The 14,933-nt window shown below is 48.1% G+C and overlaps 1 protein-coding gene across 1 annotated transcript in view; it reads left to right on the forward strand.

Moving 5' to 3' along the window:
- Positions 1-14,933, forward strand: part of DNAH9 (dynein axonemal heavy chain 9) — a 318,684-nt gene that overhangs the window by 13,682 nt on the left and 290,069 nt on the right. The window contains exons 5-8 of the mRNA XM_082708418.1: positions 1,843-2,054; positions 3,536-3,769; positions 10,073-10,240; positions 11,847-11,963. Coding sequence (XP_082564544.1) covers positions 1,843-2,054; positions 3,536-3,769; positions 10,073-10,240; positions 11,847-11,963 — 731 coding nt within the window. The remainder of the gene's footprint in view (positions 1-1,842; positions 2,055-3,535; positions 3,770-10,072; positions 10,241-11,846; positions 11,964-14,933) is intronic.

A 14,933-nucleotide genomic window follows, 5' to 3' on the forward strand; every position in this document is an offset into this window, starting at 1 on the left:
GAGTAGGGACAAGATTGCCAGAGTGGAACTGGACATGAAGACCCTTGCGCCCCGGGAAGCAACAGGTTCCTGCAGGAGAGGTCTCATCTCAGGCCACCAGGCATAAAGGCTTTTGTCCCTGAAGAGCCTGTTGTCAACGACTGACCAGCCAAGCACTGGGCATCCCCGTGCAACTTGCTGTTTGTATTTACAGTTTTCAAGAGGCGTGAGCTTAACGTTGTACGTTTCTTTCTTCACCTGCCTTGTAGCCAAGTTGTGATGGCGCCCGGGACTGGGTGAGCCAACCCTCAAATACCGTGCCCTTAAAAATCCAGGAAAAGCCTACTTATAGGATGAAAGGATTGAGGGTTTGGTTTTTTTTAAAGATATCCTAAAGAGAAGACTTCTCTGGCCCTGTGTCCTTGGCCGCCTCTCTCACGGTGCGTATGAAAGCTAGAGTAGTGCCTGTTAGCACAGCTGATGGAGGCACGTACCCCCACTCCCACACAGTGGTCCTGATGTTCTCCCCACTCCCCGCTCAATTCACAATACTGGATTTTTGAAAACTTGATTCGCGTACGACTTCCCACTTGGGATATAAGGTATAAATGTACACATTGACAACTCATGGTGGAGTGAGCCCCATGGACATCACGCCAGGGTTCAACCCTGCAACTTGGGGGTGATCTTGCTTTGGCTCAGCTAGGCAGGGCTGGCCGATTCTTGGAGGAAAAACCCTAGGCAAGGTATGTAGGTTTTGATTCTTCCCTTGTTTCTTTGTTTTTAAGATCCATTGATTTATTAGGGAGAGAGAGCATGGGTGGGGGGGCAGAAGGAGAGGGAGAATGTCAAGCAGACTCCACACTGAGCATGAGGCCTGACGTGGGGCTCGATCTCACGGCCGTGAGATCATGACTTGAGCCAAAATGGATGCTTAACCAACTGAGCCACCCAGGCACCCCTGATTTCTTCCCTTGTAAAGTGGGAGTAAAAAAAGCTACCACACAGGGTTTGCAATGAGATGGTTTATGTCTAGTGAGTAGAACAATGCCTAGCATACTGAAATGAAAGAGTGTCTATTTTGAGCTTCCTTTAAGATGAAGAGCTTCACCACCACAATATAACCTGAGACCATCTGGTCTCATGTGATACTGTCTGATTTTCTGTCCAGGAAAGAGCCAGGCTTTATAAATGCCCCCCCTTCCAGATCAGTTTTGTTCAAGGGGCTTTTGCATTTCCTCTCAGTCAATCTGCAGAATTAGTCTGCGACACTTACTGGGTTTCCTCCTTTCCCCCTCACTCCCCACAAGGCCACCAATGAAAGGCACCTCCCTTTCCTTGGCTGTGTTCAAAGGAAATGGTGGGAGACTCCTCTGGCTTTGAAAACCTTGCCATAGTCAGTCTGTGCTCTCTCTCTCTATTCCCTGTGACTGCTCCTTGGTACCAGCTCACTGAGACAGCTTATTAGCAAATACTCATCTCAACATTACCTTTTATGCAGTACCTGCTCTGGTCCAGAGGCTGTGCTGATGGTGTATGGGTTCTTTTTGTGCCGTGTTCAGACCTTCGCATTTGAAGGCAGAGCCTTCTGACTCTAAAACTTGTCCCTTGTCATCTACTTTGGATGGCCTCTGATCTAGCAGCAGCAGAATACCTTCTAACACTGGTCACTGGAATGGGGCTAGCAGAGCCAGGCAGAAGCCCAGATACAGGACTTTTGTCAGAGAGTCTCACCAGACCATTATTTCAGCTGCCCAGAAATTCTAGCCACTGTTCTGCAGATCTTCAGTCCCAGGCACCTGGGCTCCCCTGGGTGGGTATGAGCCCCAAGCAGGGAAGGTGACCATCTTCAATCCCTTCCAGCTCTGGCAGAGGCACGGGACATCCAAGTGCACCTGAAGCCACTCTCCCGCCACCTGGAGCTCCTGGAGAGCCTGGAGTTTCCCGAGGTGAAGCCACGGCTGCAGCCCCTGCTCCACGTGATCTGTCTGATCTGGGTCACCTGCAAGTCCTACCGCTCCCCGGGGCGGCTCACGGTGCTACTGCAGGAGATCTGCAACCTCCTTATCCAGCAGGTCAGCCCCAGGAAGGGGGGACACGGAGTCCCAGGGAAGAGTAAAGGGGGCACTTTGTTCAGGGCAAGGAAATAATTATGGTCCAAAGGATTATTTTACAGTCACCGCCGATAAGTCACAGAGGTGTCCTCGGTAGTGCTGGTATACATGGGCGGACCAGTCTTCCTGCACCCACTGCCCACGACTTGGGGTCAGGCAAAGAGTGGGCACGGTGAGTTTCACCCTCAGTGCTCTGTGCCCACAGTCAGTGGCAAAACCCAGCAGTTAAGAATCCTGCCTCCAGAGCCAAGCATCCTTGTGACGAATTTTGCCTCACCATCTGTTTGCTGTGTGTGCCTGGGCAAGTAACTTACCTGCTCTGTGCGTCTCATGTTCCGCACTGTGCAATGGCCAAAAGAAGAGGACCTGTCTGCATCCAGTACACCCATGCCCTCCATGTGGTATGAACTGAGCTACAAAGACTCATGCTCCACACTCCTCCTCCTTCTTAGGGACTCCGCTGCAACACCAATCAGTACAGCATAAACTTCAGGCTGTTCTGCCTATAAACAGAACTTGGGACCATAATGAGGCTTGAGTGATCTGCCTCCCAAATTGGCTTCTTTTACCTCTAAGGAGCTGTGAGAACACGGTGAACATATGTAAAGAGTGATTGGTAACAACTAACATCTGCAGAGCCCATTGCAGCCTGCCAGGTGTTGTGACATTCAAGACCTTGGCCATTCTTAGATGAATCCCATGAGATGGGCAGGGAGAGCCTTAATTTATTATCAACATTTAACGACATGAGCTCAGGCTCTAGGAGGTTAACTAAGTCACCAAAGATCACCTAATCCAGGACCGGAAGCTGTTGTTTGACTGCTAGACCAGCATTCTTCCATTGCTGCCTATTCATCATCCAGGACTCTTGTGATTGGAAGGATATGAAAACCCAACCCAAACCAGCATCAACAAAAAGATCATTTATCGGTTCATGTACCTCAAAAGCCTGAGGCCAGGCTGGCTTCAGTCCCCACCAATAGGAAGGCTCAGATGATGTCACCAGGACATGGTCATTTCTGCCCTGCCTGGTGGTGGTGAAGGCGACTGTCCTGATTCAGCTTCCTAGCTTTCTAGGTTCAAGGCTCTTGGAAACACGTTCTCAAAGAATTCTTGCTTTTGAATTACTTGACTATATTAGTCACAAGAGAACACCCGGGGAAGAACACGTCCCCCAGCCCCAGCTGGCCCCACCGAAGTTCATGGTGGTTCCTCTGCTCAGGCACCTGCCCATCCCTGACCCAGTCCCAGACAGTGTGGCTTGAGTCCAGGTCCCAGTCCACCTGCTGAACTGAGGACAGGGCTAGAAGGTCTCCTAGAGGTTGCTTCTGGAAAGTACCGCTGGGCCAATTATTCCACTCAGAGTTGGGGGGAATGGGCAAAAATTGTAGGGTGCCCTGCACCCTTGTATGCTCAGCATCCCCGATCTGTTTGCGTTCCAGGCCTCTAATTACCTCCGCCCGGAGGGCCTCCTGAGAAGTGAGGCGGAGGAAAGTCAGAGGAAGCTGCACATGGCCGTGGACACACTGAGCTGCTTCAAGCAGGGCTTTCAGGACAGAAGGGAGCATCTCCGCACTTACTTCAAGGAGAACCAGGAGGTCCGGGAGTGGGATTTCCAGTCTTCTTTGGTCTTCGAGCGATTGGACGGCTTCCTGGGGCGGCTGCTCATGGTGCAGGTGGGTGTTCTTGTTCACGGTCAGGCTCCTGGCTGGACTCAGCAGGAAGCAAGAGCAGGAGGAGGCGGGCAGACGAGTGGAGGAGATCCAAGGAAGGACAGTCACAGAATCAGGGAACGTCAGTTTGGGGGTGGGGGGAAGGTATTACACGTCACGATAAACGTGAATTGGGTGTGTTAACCGGGAAGAGGAAAGAGGGCCCCCTAATTCAGAGGGGCTCTGAGAAAGTGGGGAGCTCTGGAGGAAACACGTGTTGAAACTGGAGAAGGATTTCTCCAGGGAGAGATAAGGAAGGGCCTAGAGATGGAGAGAGTGTCTAAGGGAGAAAGCCAGAAGCTAGATCTTACATGAAGCACACCTTAAATGCTTCACTGGATGGTGGAGAGAACAAATAATGGACATCTCCTTTATCCTAAGTGCCTCCTGCTGCTCTGTCTCCCTCTTGGGATCAACCCCTTCCTGTCTGTTGGGGAGGAACACTTGGGCTCCAACCTGCCCAGCATGGCGACCTGGGTGGGATACCAGCCAGCGCTGCACAACCCCCCCCCCCACCCCACCCCAGTTTTCCAGCCCTGCAGCCGCCCTAGCTCCCCCTCCAAAGGGAGGAGAGCAAGCCCTGCCTCTAGCCCTGGGCACACATGCTAATGATGGGACTTTGCATATAGATGGTGTGGTAACAATAGGGCATCTTGTGTGCTGGGCTGGGCGTCTTCAGGAAACAGGAGCTCCCTGGAGTCGTTACCCTCATAGGAGTGCTCCAGGCTGGTCTTTCTTTCTGAATCAAGGGCACAGAGGCATGAAAAACAGTTGCCCCCACTTTAATTAGAGGATGGCTTCAATGTTGTCCCACGGTGTCTTCCTGCTTCGTCCCCCCATCGCCCCGGACCCCTTGAGTCTGCTGTCCTTCGCTCTGGCTTGCCTCTCCGCGCTGAGGTCAGATGCCACCCCCCCTTTCCTCTTCCTTCCCTTCCCACCTGCCCCCCTTCCCTTCTGTTAGTTCTTTCTGTTTTGTTTTCCTTACCTTTCTGTTCACCCTGTCTTTCTGTGATCTTCCTTCCCGTGTGGCTTCCTCCTCCCCCTGTGTTAGCATTTCCTCCCCTCTTCCAAGTTTCCTCTCCCTAACGTTCACTCTGACTCATCCCCTTGCCCTCTGGCTCCCCCATCGCTTCTCTGCTCGGCTCAGCACAGAGGACACAGGGCTGTGGATCTTCTGGGAGCGTGTTTCACGGGGCCCTGTAGTTAACATTCTGTGTATCTCTGTGATCAATGCCTGTTTGAAATGGGATTAATCTGCTTCTCTTCAGCGAGATTAACATGAACCTCGCCTTCTTCATCTTGCCCTTCTAATACGTGGCCACCGAGATGTGGATGGCAAGAATTAACAAATACAAAAAACCACGCTAAGAAGAAGACAGCCGTACCTTTACTCTTCCGCATGCCCATGGCCCGGGTTATGTTGTAAAAAGCCTGGTTTTTCATCTCCCTCATTCCCTTGGATTTCTTCCCCTCTGATTTGTATTGCTTTTCTCCCTGCTCTTTGGCACAAGAAAGTTTTATTGTGCAGATGGCCTCTTCCCTCTGGGCACCTGCTGAAACAAAAGTTGGGGGCTGGGCGAGGAGGGGGTTGGGGGGGCTGTAAATTGCAGTGCAGAGTGGGCAGGTCTGAGCTAGCAGAGGGATTGTGTTCTCAGGTTACCAACGTCCTCCCCCTCTCCCCCTCCTCCTCCTCCCAACCGGGATACAGCTGATCTCTGATGGAGCCAGTCCGGGGGGAGGGAAAGGAAGCACAAGAAAATCAAGAACCAACGTGTTTTAGGAGCCTACCTCCTGCTCTGGTGGGCAACCCACACCCAGCCCGGGCTGGGTACCAGTGCCCTTACTAAGTATGACTGGTAGGGTCACGTGCCCGTGGTCACACAGGGCAGGGAGGTTTGGCTGGCATTTATTACCTCTCCAGCAAAGTTGTAAATCTCCCAGGGAGCTCCGAAGGGCCCGGTCCCTCTTGCCCTGCTTCCCTCCCTGCGTTGAGAGGGTTTGGAACTGATTTTGTGCCTTTCATTTGCCCTCATACTCTCGATTCTGCCTCTTTGTACCCAATGGCTACTGCCTGATCCCTAACTCTTTTTTAAAAATAAATCATTTGGGTCAAATTATAAACCACCCCCCTTCCATGAAAGGGTCTTCTTTCTTTGACTTTATGACTTCCTAAGGAAATACCAAAAATATATAAAATCTTCGCAATTGCAACAGTCAAAATTCAAAGGGGAAAAGAGGGGCTTGGCTGCCTCTTGACTTCCCTCCGTCACCCTGCCTTCCTATTTGGGGCTCTAGTGCACACACATGCACATGCACACACACCCCACGCAGGGAGGTGGCAGACCCTCCCTCTCCTTCCCCCTCTTCCCCTCTCCCCTTCTGTTTGTTTCTGCCTGTAGCCTCTTCCCTACCCACAATGTCCAAAGCGGCTTGGAGAGAACCTTCCTTTCTTTCATGATCAAATTGCTGTAAAGCTGTGATTCACTTGGAGACAAAATGATTTCCTGCTGAGGCTTTATGCGAGGTGATTAGCAGGGGGAGAGGTAATCAGCTGACCTAATGTGCACCGCGTTCCTCGGCTCCTTCCACCATCTGCAGCCGCTCTGCTGCCTCCTTCTCCCCAGCCTAATTGGGGCGGCTTCCCTTTCAGCCGGCCCGAGCATGTGGCCACGTAGGAGACCATTAGCTACATAAGGTTGGCCTCTGTCGAAAGGTAAAGAAAACAGTCTTTCACCCAACGACCTTTCAAGATTTTCATCCATGAATGCCTGCTTTGTGCTCTCCCTTAATGAATTCTGGAGACATTTCTTTTAAGATGGGTGGCGTGACCTCTCCTTCGAGACCAGGTTTGTGTTTGTGGGGTTTGGTCATCATTCCCGCTTTCAAGTCCACGCCTCACAGGCCATGGTACAAGTGGAGCCCTGCCCCCCATCGCCGCTGTTAAAGGTTGCTCAGTCGTTGCAGAGGACCCAAGCAGCCAGTCCGCTGCCTGGGACCCCATGCTCTTTGGGGGATCCGGCCGGGAGCTGTCTATCAGCTCTTGGACCTCTTTTACCCACCACCCTGAGCTAGTGACATCAGCGTGATGGTAACGCATGACAATGGCCACCGCATATGGACGTCACAGCAAGGCACTCACCGTGTCACGCAGAAGCCCCACTGGCGTGTCAGGGGTAGCGAACCATGTGGTGTGTGCACGGGGAGGTTAGGTTCATTTAGGGATGTTGGGTGTCTTGCTTGAAGCTGCGTAGCTGGGAAATGGCAGACCAGGGTTGGGGGGGGGACCCAGGGCCTTTGAGCCCTTAGTCCTAGGACATTTTTAAGCATCAGTTAAGCCTCATATTGGCTTGAATTAACCTTTTATTTGTTTTGCGAGGACATCTAAATAAACAACAGAAAGAACCGGCATTCAGATATGTTAAGAATCAAAGTCATAGTCCCCATCCCACAATGTCTGTTCCACAGTTGGGAGACAACTTTCCGCCTGATTCAGGAACCTTCTCTACGACGTCTCTGTTGTCAGACTTCTTCGAAAAGCCATGCGGTGATGGAGAGCTCACCATCTCTCTTACCGCTCCGTTCTATATATAGTCCAGCATTTCTCCGCACGAGACTGTTTTGTTTTATTAAGTGGAACCATGTGAAATTGCCATTTTGGGGTAGGTCAGCAGGGTCAAGTGCAGGATGTGTTACAAGTGCAACCTGCCAGTGGAGGCCAAATCTGCTTTTTTGTCCTCTTCCCTCATTTGCCTTATTTCAGCCCTCTGAGGAGGACCACCCTGGGGTCTGCCTTGCCCTTGACCGAGGCCCTTCAGACACTTAATGGCTGTCTCACCATGTTACTTAATGTGCTTCTCTTCTCTAATTTTTCTTATTTGCTCCAATTGCTCTGGAGTCCCTGGTTTTTAGGTTCTCTGCCGACCTGTCACCGTCTCCCGGAGCTGTTGTAGCTGAGTGTGAGTTTACAGATCATACAGTTTTCTATTCAACAAATGTTTCTTCGGCGTCTAGGACTCCCAGGGGCAGAAGATACTGTGGTATTTCTGGGACCCGAGACCATGCTTCAAGTAGGCTTGAGACTAAAATAGTGCCACAAAATACCATCTAGTTTTCTGATGTCATCAAACCTGTCAGGATGCATCCGCCTTTTAACGTGGTTAGAAAGTATTTTCCTAAAAATTGAAATAGAAATTCCGCGGAATTAGGAAAGATAAGTACCCAGGTGATATTCCATAGCACAAACACCTTTCTCCTATCACGCTGATTACAACTAAGCACTTCTTGAATGATTTGATTTACTACTTAAGTCAATTTCATTTAAATCAAATTCATTTCTGTTTTCCTCCCTGTATGTAAAGTTGAACCATGTTTTTATTTTTATTTTTTATTTTTGTTAAAGAGTTTATTTATTTATTTGACAGAGAGAGACACAGCGAGAGAGAGGGAACACAAGCAGGGGGAGTGGGAGAGGGAGAAGCAGGCTCCCCGCTGAGCAAGGAGGGTGAAGCGGGGGCTTAATCCCAGAACCCTGGGATCATGACCTGAGCCAAAGGCAGAAGCTTAACAACTGAGCCACCCAGGCATCCCTGAACCATGTTTTTACATAAAGTCTGCCCCATTTCCCACCATCACAGGCAAGAAAGAGCCCCTGGTCCAGGCATAGGTCTTCCTTCTCCATGGCTGCTTCTCTCTGCTTCTCTCCTCCCCGACTCAAGCCGCTTGTTGATGAACATGCCTGAGCATAGCCAAGGACAAGGGTGGTTCAGTGGGCTGCTCCAGCCTTCAGGGTGCCCTCCTGGTAACGCAGGGCAAACCAGCCCCATCTTAGCACTTCCCGCTGCCCCTGTCTCTGTTGCAGGTCTTGGTGTCCCACCGAGAGAAAGGAGTCTGGGCAGGCTTTCACTGGGCTGACTGGTGAACCCGCAGCGGCGGCCATTGGCCACCTGGAGTCTCTGGCAACAGAGTTCCCGAGTGGAACCACGACCCTCTGGGTTTTCTCCCCTGTGACTCAGTGTTTCGTGTACTGGCCCTTTCTCGATCTCCTTCAGGGTAGAAGACCCCAAAACCACCCAAAGGCTATCATTGTCTCTCCTGTCAAAGAGAGACATGTGCCTACACTCAGGCGCCTACACTGGAAGTTGTAAGGGGAGAGTCTTGGTTTGTAGCTTCTGTGATTTCAGACCAGAATTCATGAGAGATAAATGCAGTCTGTCATGTTAGCGTGTTCTGGAGGCTCCTGTCAGACGAAGCAGCTTCTGGGGCCTTAGGAGGGGTTCCTGCCCGAGGCTCTGAGCTGTCCACCTGCCCCTTAATTCTGAGCACGGCCGGGACATGGCCATATCAACTACCACAAGGACAGTAATACATACCGTGTATTAAGTGCGTACCAGGCACTGGCCTAAATCCTAAGCCAGCACTGACTTCTTTCATTCCCATTATTGCTACCCTGTTACAGATGAAGAAACCCGACACAGAGATGTCACATGATTGCCCCCCATCCGCGCCCCCCCTCGCCACCCAGCTGGCCACATGGGGTGCCGTGGCTGCAGACACTTGGAAGAACACCCTGCACTTGACTTTTCCTGGCAGGAGTGGATGCTGGGAGTGGTGGTGTCTCCGCCTTAGCTTGTCCTCCAGACTGTTTGGAGGATCCGCTTTCTGTCAATATCCCCTAAGATTCCTGTCCTTCTAGAACTGGACAACATGCTCCCATTGAAATGGATTTTTGTTTTTTAAATCAGAAGGAAAGCTACCAATCATGCAAATAATGTTGTTAAGTTTTATTATTTATTCGAGAACACAGAAAGTCTGAAGCATAAATTTGATTTTTTCTTTTTTTTTTTTTTTTTTTTGGTTTGTGCGAATTTTATTTATGTGTACTTTCTCTTTGCCTCGTTGGTGAGTTTCACCAAGAGTTGTTTGTACAAACCCAATCTAATACTAAGGTCCCAATACTAATCACCTTCATATTTTCCTAAGCAACCACCACCCCGGTGATTTCTAGCCCTTCCCAGCACTACTGTGAGTATTATCTGCTGCTGCTACTATTGTTAGTATTTTATTTTATTTTTAACCATTTTATTTATTTATTTGAGAGAGAAGCACAGTGCAAGCAGGGGGAGGGGTAAAGGGAGAGGGAGAAGCAGACTCCCCAATAAGCAGGGAGCCCGATGTGGGGCTGGATGCCAGGACCCCAAGATCATGACCTGAGCCACCCAGGCGCCTCTGTTGTTCCCATTTTAACTATTTTGTGCATTTCCCCTGCAGGATCTCCTGAAGACAACCCTGGATTTCCACCAACTGGGAAAGCTTGAATTTAGTGGCATAAGAGGGAATGCCCTGAGTCGCCAGGTCCAGCAAATGTACGACGGATTTCAAGAGATGTACGGGGTCTTCTCAGAGTCCTCCTATGACTGCTTGGACCCCCAGAGCACGGTGAGGCTTGGAAAGGCTAACTTGCAAGCTTTCTTCTCTTTCTCAGATGCCTCCAGGAGGGAAGGTCTGGGTGTTCACACGCATTTTCCCTGTGTATTTCCTTTGGCCCTGGTTCCGGAGGGAGTCCTCTAGAGGAAGAGAAGGCCAGCGTTGCAGTAGGCAGGATCAAAGACACAGGAGCCCACCTGTCACCTGCAGCCCGGGGACATCTGAGACTTGTGGGTCCAAGCCTGCAGCAGGGAGAAAAGCATCAGAAGGGTCAGTACAGAAATAGAGAATGGAATGCTGGGAAGGGAGTGGTGAGTTACGGGGAAAGGAATTGCAAGAGTACAGGAGGGGAAGAGGAGAAAGAAATTTAGCAGAAATCTGCTGTGAGCACCTTACAACAGTGGGGGATTAGTTGGCCAAACCCAGAAAATATCCCTTTCTAAAATTCCACGAATCTGAAGTATGGGGGAAAAAAAAAGTGGGGGGACAGGTAACAAAATAGGATATATACCGTGTGTTTCCTACCAAATGAGAAAATAATCGCACCACATCTTACATGCACAGGGAAACACACTACAGTGTTAGTGTGGTTGGGTTTCTGAGGGAGAAAACTGCTATGCTTTTCTATTTCTCTTTGTCTTTTTGTAAGAATACGCATCAGTGTTGTGAAAGCCATAATCACAGGTAATGATTGCGCAGATCAGAGCTTTGAGTTAACCAAGTTTCTTGGGAAATTGGTACCTTCTAGGAAGAGAACACACTTGGGGCTGCCCAATAAAATACAATAATTGAGACGTGCTTACCCTCAAAATATATGTATATATTCACTGTTGATCTGAATTTAAATTGAACTGGGTGTCTTGTAACTTTATTTGCTAAATTTAGCAAAGGGAGGAACAATGGCTAGCTGCCGCCCCTATCCAATTAAAGTGTACCTAGAAGAAATCGTGGGTATTCGTTTAATTAGCTTGCTTTTCTTCTCATGGCCGGATTAGTTTGTTTACACTAAAAAAAAAAAAAAAATAGGATTTTGAGTTGAGGACGGGAGGAGCGTAGGTGGTAATGATAGGCTAACCTTGTTGCTGGGGCTGTGCTGCCGGGGTGGTGGACTTTGGGGCGGCATGAGCTGGCCTTGGGGCTTCAGGAGGTAGGAGAGGAGCCCGGAGAGACAGTGACACAGTGCCAACCTCCCATCCCACTCACTTTACCCTTTTGCCTAGGGTCTAGGAAAACAAAACTGCAATAACAGGGTAATTGTCTGCATGGGCAAAAAGTATGCAATGCCAAGGTGAAGTTTAGAAAGTTACAACAAGGGCGCCTGGGTGGCTCAGTGGGTAAAAGCCTCTGCCTTCGGCTCAGGTCATGATCCTAGGGCCTTGGGATCGAGCCCCACATCGGGCTCTCTGCTCAGCGAGGAGCCTGCTTCCCTCCCTCTCTCTGCCTGCTTCTCTGCCTACTTGTGATCTCTGCCTGTCAAATAAATAAATAAAATCTTTAAAAAAAAGAAAAGAAAGTCACAACAAATCCTTGGAATAGCCAACTCAAGGACAGAGGTTGTAGTAAAGAGCGAAGTGGGAGTAGACTGGAGGAGATCATGTTTGTCTTCTGTCCTCTTCAGGAGTTTGAAAACGACGTGTGTGAATTTAACCAGAGAGTAGAAGATCTTGACCGAAGACTGGGAACTATCTTCAGTCAAGCCTTTGATGATGCCCCCGGTTTGGAGCACGCTTTTAAGGTTTGTGCAGTAGGACGGTGGTGGTGGGGTAAGTAGGGGGGTGCTGTTGTGCTCCAGTCTCTGTCCCCCCCACCCCCCGACCCTAGCAGAGGAGGGAAAGGATCCTCTTCCCACTGTTTTGTTCCTTGCAGAGAACAATTGTTCCTGTCAATCCAGTAGTACTGTGGGTAAACTAGTGAGGGCAAAGGACTGGACAGAACTGGGCTTCTCAGGTTGATTATGAATGCTTTTGTAGAAACACAGCAACATAAAAATACATTTCAAAAGAGTTATTCCGGAGGTGCCTGGCTGGCTTAGTCAGAAGAGTTTGCAGCTCTTTTTTTTTTTTTCTTTTTTCCCCACTTTAATATTATTTAATTTCAAGTTAGTTTACATAGTGTATTATTTGTTTTAGGGGTAGGTTTTAGGGGTAGAATTTAGTGATTCATGAGTTGCATACGACACCCAGCGCTCATTACGTCAAGTGCCTTCCTTCATGCCCGTCAACCAGTTTCCCCATCCTCTCACCCCCTCCCCTCCAGCAGCCTTCAGTTTGTTTCCTATAGTTAAGAGTCTCCTATGGTTTGTCTCTCTGTTTTCATCTTACTTTAGTCTTCCTTCCCTTCACCTATGTTCACTTTTTGTTTCTTAAATCCTGCATATGAGTGAAATCATATTGTATTTGTCTTTCTCTGACTTACTTTGCTTAGCATAATACCCACTAGTTCTGTCCATGTCATTGCAAGTGGTAAGATTTCGTTTTTTTGACGCCTGAGTAATATTCCATTGTGTGTGTGCGCGCGCACATGTGTGCACACACGTGTACGCACATATCTTCTTATCCCTTCATTTGTCCATGGACATCAGGGCTCTTTCCATAGTTTGGCTATTGTGGACATTGCTGCTATAAACATTCGGGTACACGTGCCCCTTCAGGTCACTACATTTGTATCTTTGGGGTAAATACACAATTGCTGGGTCATAGGGTAGCTCTGTTATCAACTTTTTGAGAAACCTCCACACTGTTTTCCAGAGTGGCTGCACCAGCTTGCCTTCCCACCTTCCCAACCTATGTAAGAGGGTTCCCCGTTCTCCACATCCTCGCCAACATCTGTCATTTCCTGACTTGTTAATTTTGGCCATTCTGACTGGTATGAAGTGGTATCTCGTTGTGGTTTTGATTTCTATTTCCCTGATGCCAAGTGATGTGGAGCACTTTTTCATGCATCTGTTGGCCATCTGGATGTCTTCTTTGGAGAAATGTCTGTTCATGTCTTCTGCCCATTTCTTGACTGGATTTTTTTTTTTTTTTTTTTTTTTTTGCTTTTTGGGTGTTGTGTTTGATGAGTTCTTTACAGATTTTGGATACCAGTCCTTCATCTGATAAGACATTTGCAAATATCTTCTCCTGTTCTATAGGTTGCTTTTTAGTTTTGTTGATTGTTGTCTTTGCTGTGCAGATGCTTTTTATCCTGATGAAGTCCCAATAGTTCATTTTTGCTTTTGTTTCCCTTGCCTTTGGAGACATGTCTAGTCAGAAGTTGCTGCGGCTGAGGTCAGGGAGGTTGCTAGGTTCTCCTCTAGGATTTTAATGAATTCCTGTCTCACATTTCGGTCTTTCATCCATTTTGCATTTATTTTCGTGTGTGGGGTAAGACAGTGGTCCAATTTCATTCCTCTGCATGTGGCTACCCAATTTTCCCAACACCATTTGTTCAAGAGAGACTTTTTTCCATCAAATATTCTTTCTTGCTTTGCTGAAAATTAGTTGACCATACAATTGAGGGTCCATTTCTGGATTCTCCACTCTGTCCCTTGGATCTGTTTTTGTGCCAATACGATACTGTCTTGATGACTACAGCTTTGTAATAGAGCTTGAAGCCTGGAATTGTGATGCCACCAGCTTTGGTTTTCTTTTTCAACATTCCTTTGGCTCTTTGGGGTCTTTTCTGGTTTCATGGAAATTTTAGAATTGTTTGCTCCAGCTCTGTGAAAAATGCTGGTGTTATTTTGATAGGGATTGCTTTGAGTGCGTAGATTGGTTCAGGTAGTACAGACATTTTAACAATGTTTGTTCTTCCAATCCATTGTTTGTTGCTCCAATGAGCATGGAATGTTTTTCCATCTCTTTGTGTCTTCCTCAATTTCTTTCATAAGTGTTCTGTAGTTTTCAGAGCACAGATCTTTTACTTCTTTGGTTAGGTTTATTTCTAGCTGTCTTATGCCTTTGGGTGCAGTTGTAAAAGGGATCGATTCCTTGATTTCTCTCTCTGATGCTTCATTGTTGGTGTACAGAAATGCAGCAGACTTCCGTGCATTGATTTTATATCCCGCAACTTTGCTGAATTCTTCTATCAATTCTAGCAATTTTTTTGGTGGAGTCTTTCAGGTTTTCTACATATTGTCTCCAAAGAATGAAAATTCAACTAGTTCTCTGCCTATCAGGATTTTATTTTTTATTTTATATTTTAAAATTTCTTTTTGTTGTCTGGCTGGTTGCTGGGGCTAGGACCTCTAGTACTATGTCAAACAGCAGTGGTGAAAGTGGACATCTCTGTCATGTTCCTGATCTCAGGGGGAAAGCCCTCAGTTTTTCCCCATTGAGAAGGGTATTTGCTGTGGATCTTTTTAATATGACCTTTATGAGGTTGAGGTATGTTCCCTCCACCCCTACACTGTTGAGTTTTGATCAAGAAAGGAGGCTCTATTTTGTCAAATGCTTTTTCTGCATCAATTGAGAGGATCATATGGTTCTTGTCCTTTCTTTTATTAATGTGGTATATCATGCTGATTGACTTTTGGATGTTGAACCACCCTTGAAGCCCAGGAATAAATCCCACTTGGTCGTGGTGAATAATCCTTTTAGTGTACTGTTGGATCTGATTGACTAATATCTTGTTGAGAATTTTGGCATCCCTGTTCATTAGGGATATTGGTCTCTGTAATTCTCCTTTTCAGTGAGGTATTTGTCTGGTTTTAGAGTCAAGGTAA

Source organism: Mustela nivalis (genome assembly GCF_964662115.1).
Source record: "Mustela nivalis genome assembly, chromosome: 17".
In the NCBI taxonomy this organism is placed as follows: Eukaryota; Metazoa; Chordata; class Mammalia; order Carnivora; family Mustelidae; genus Mustela; species Mustela nivalis.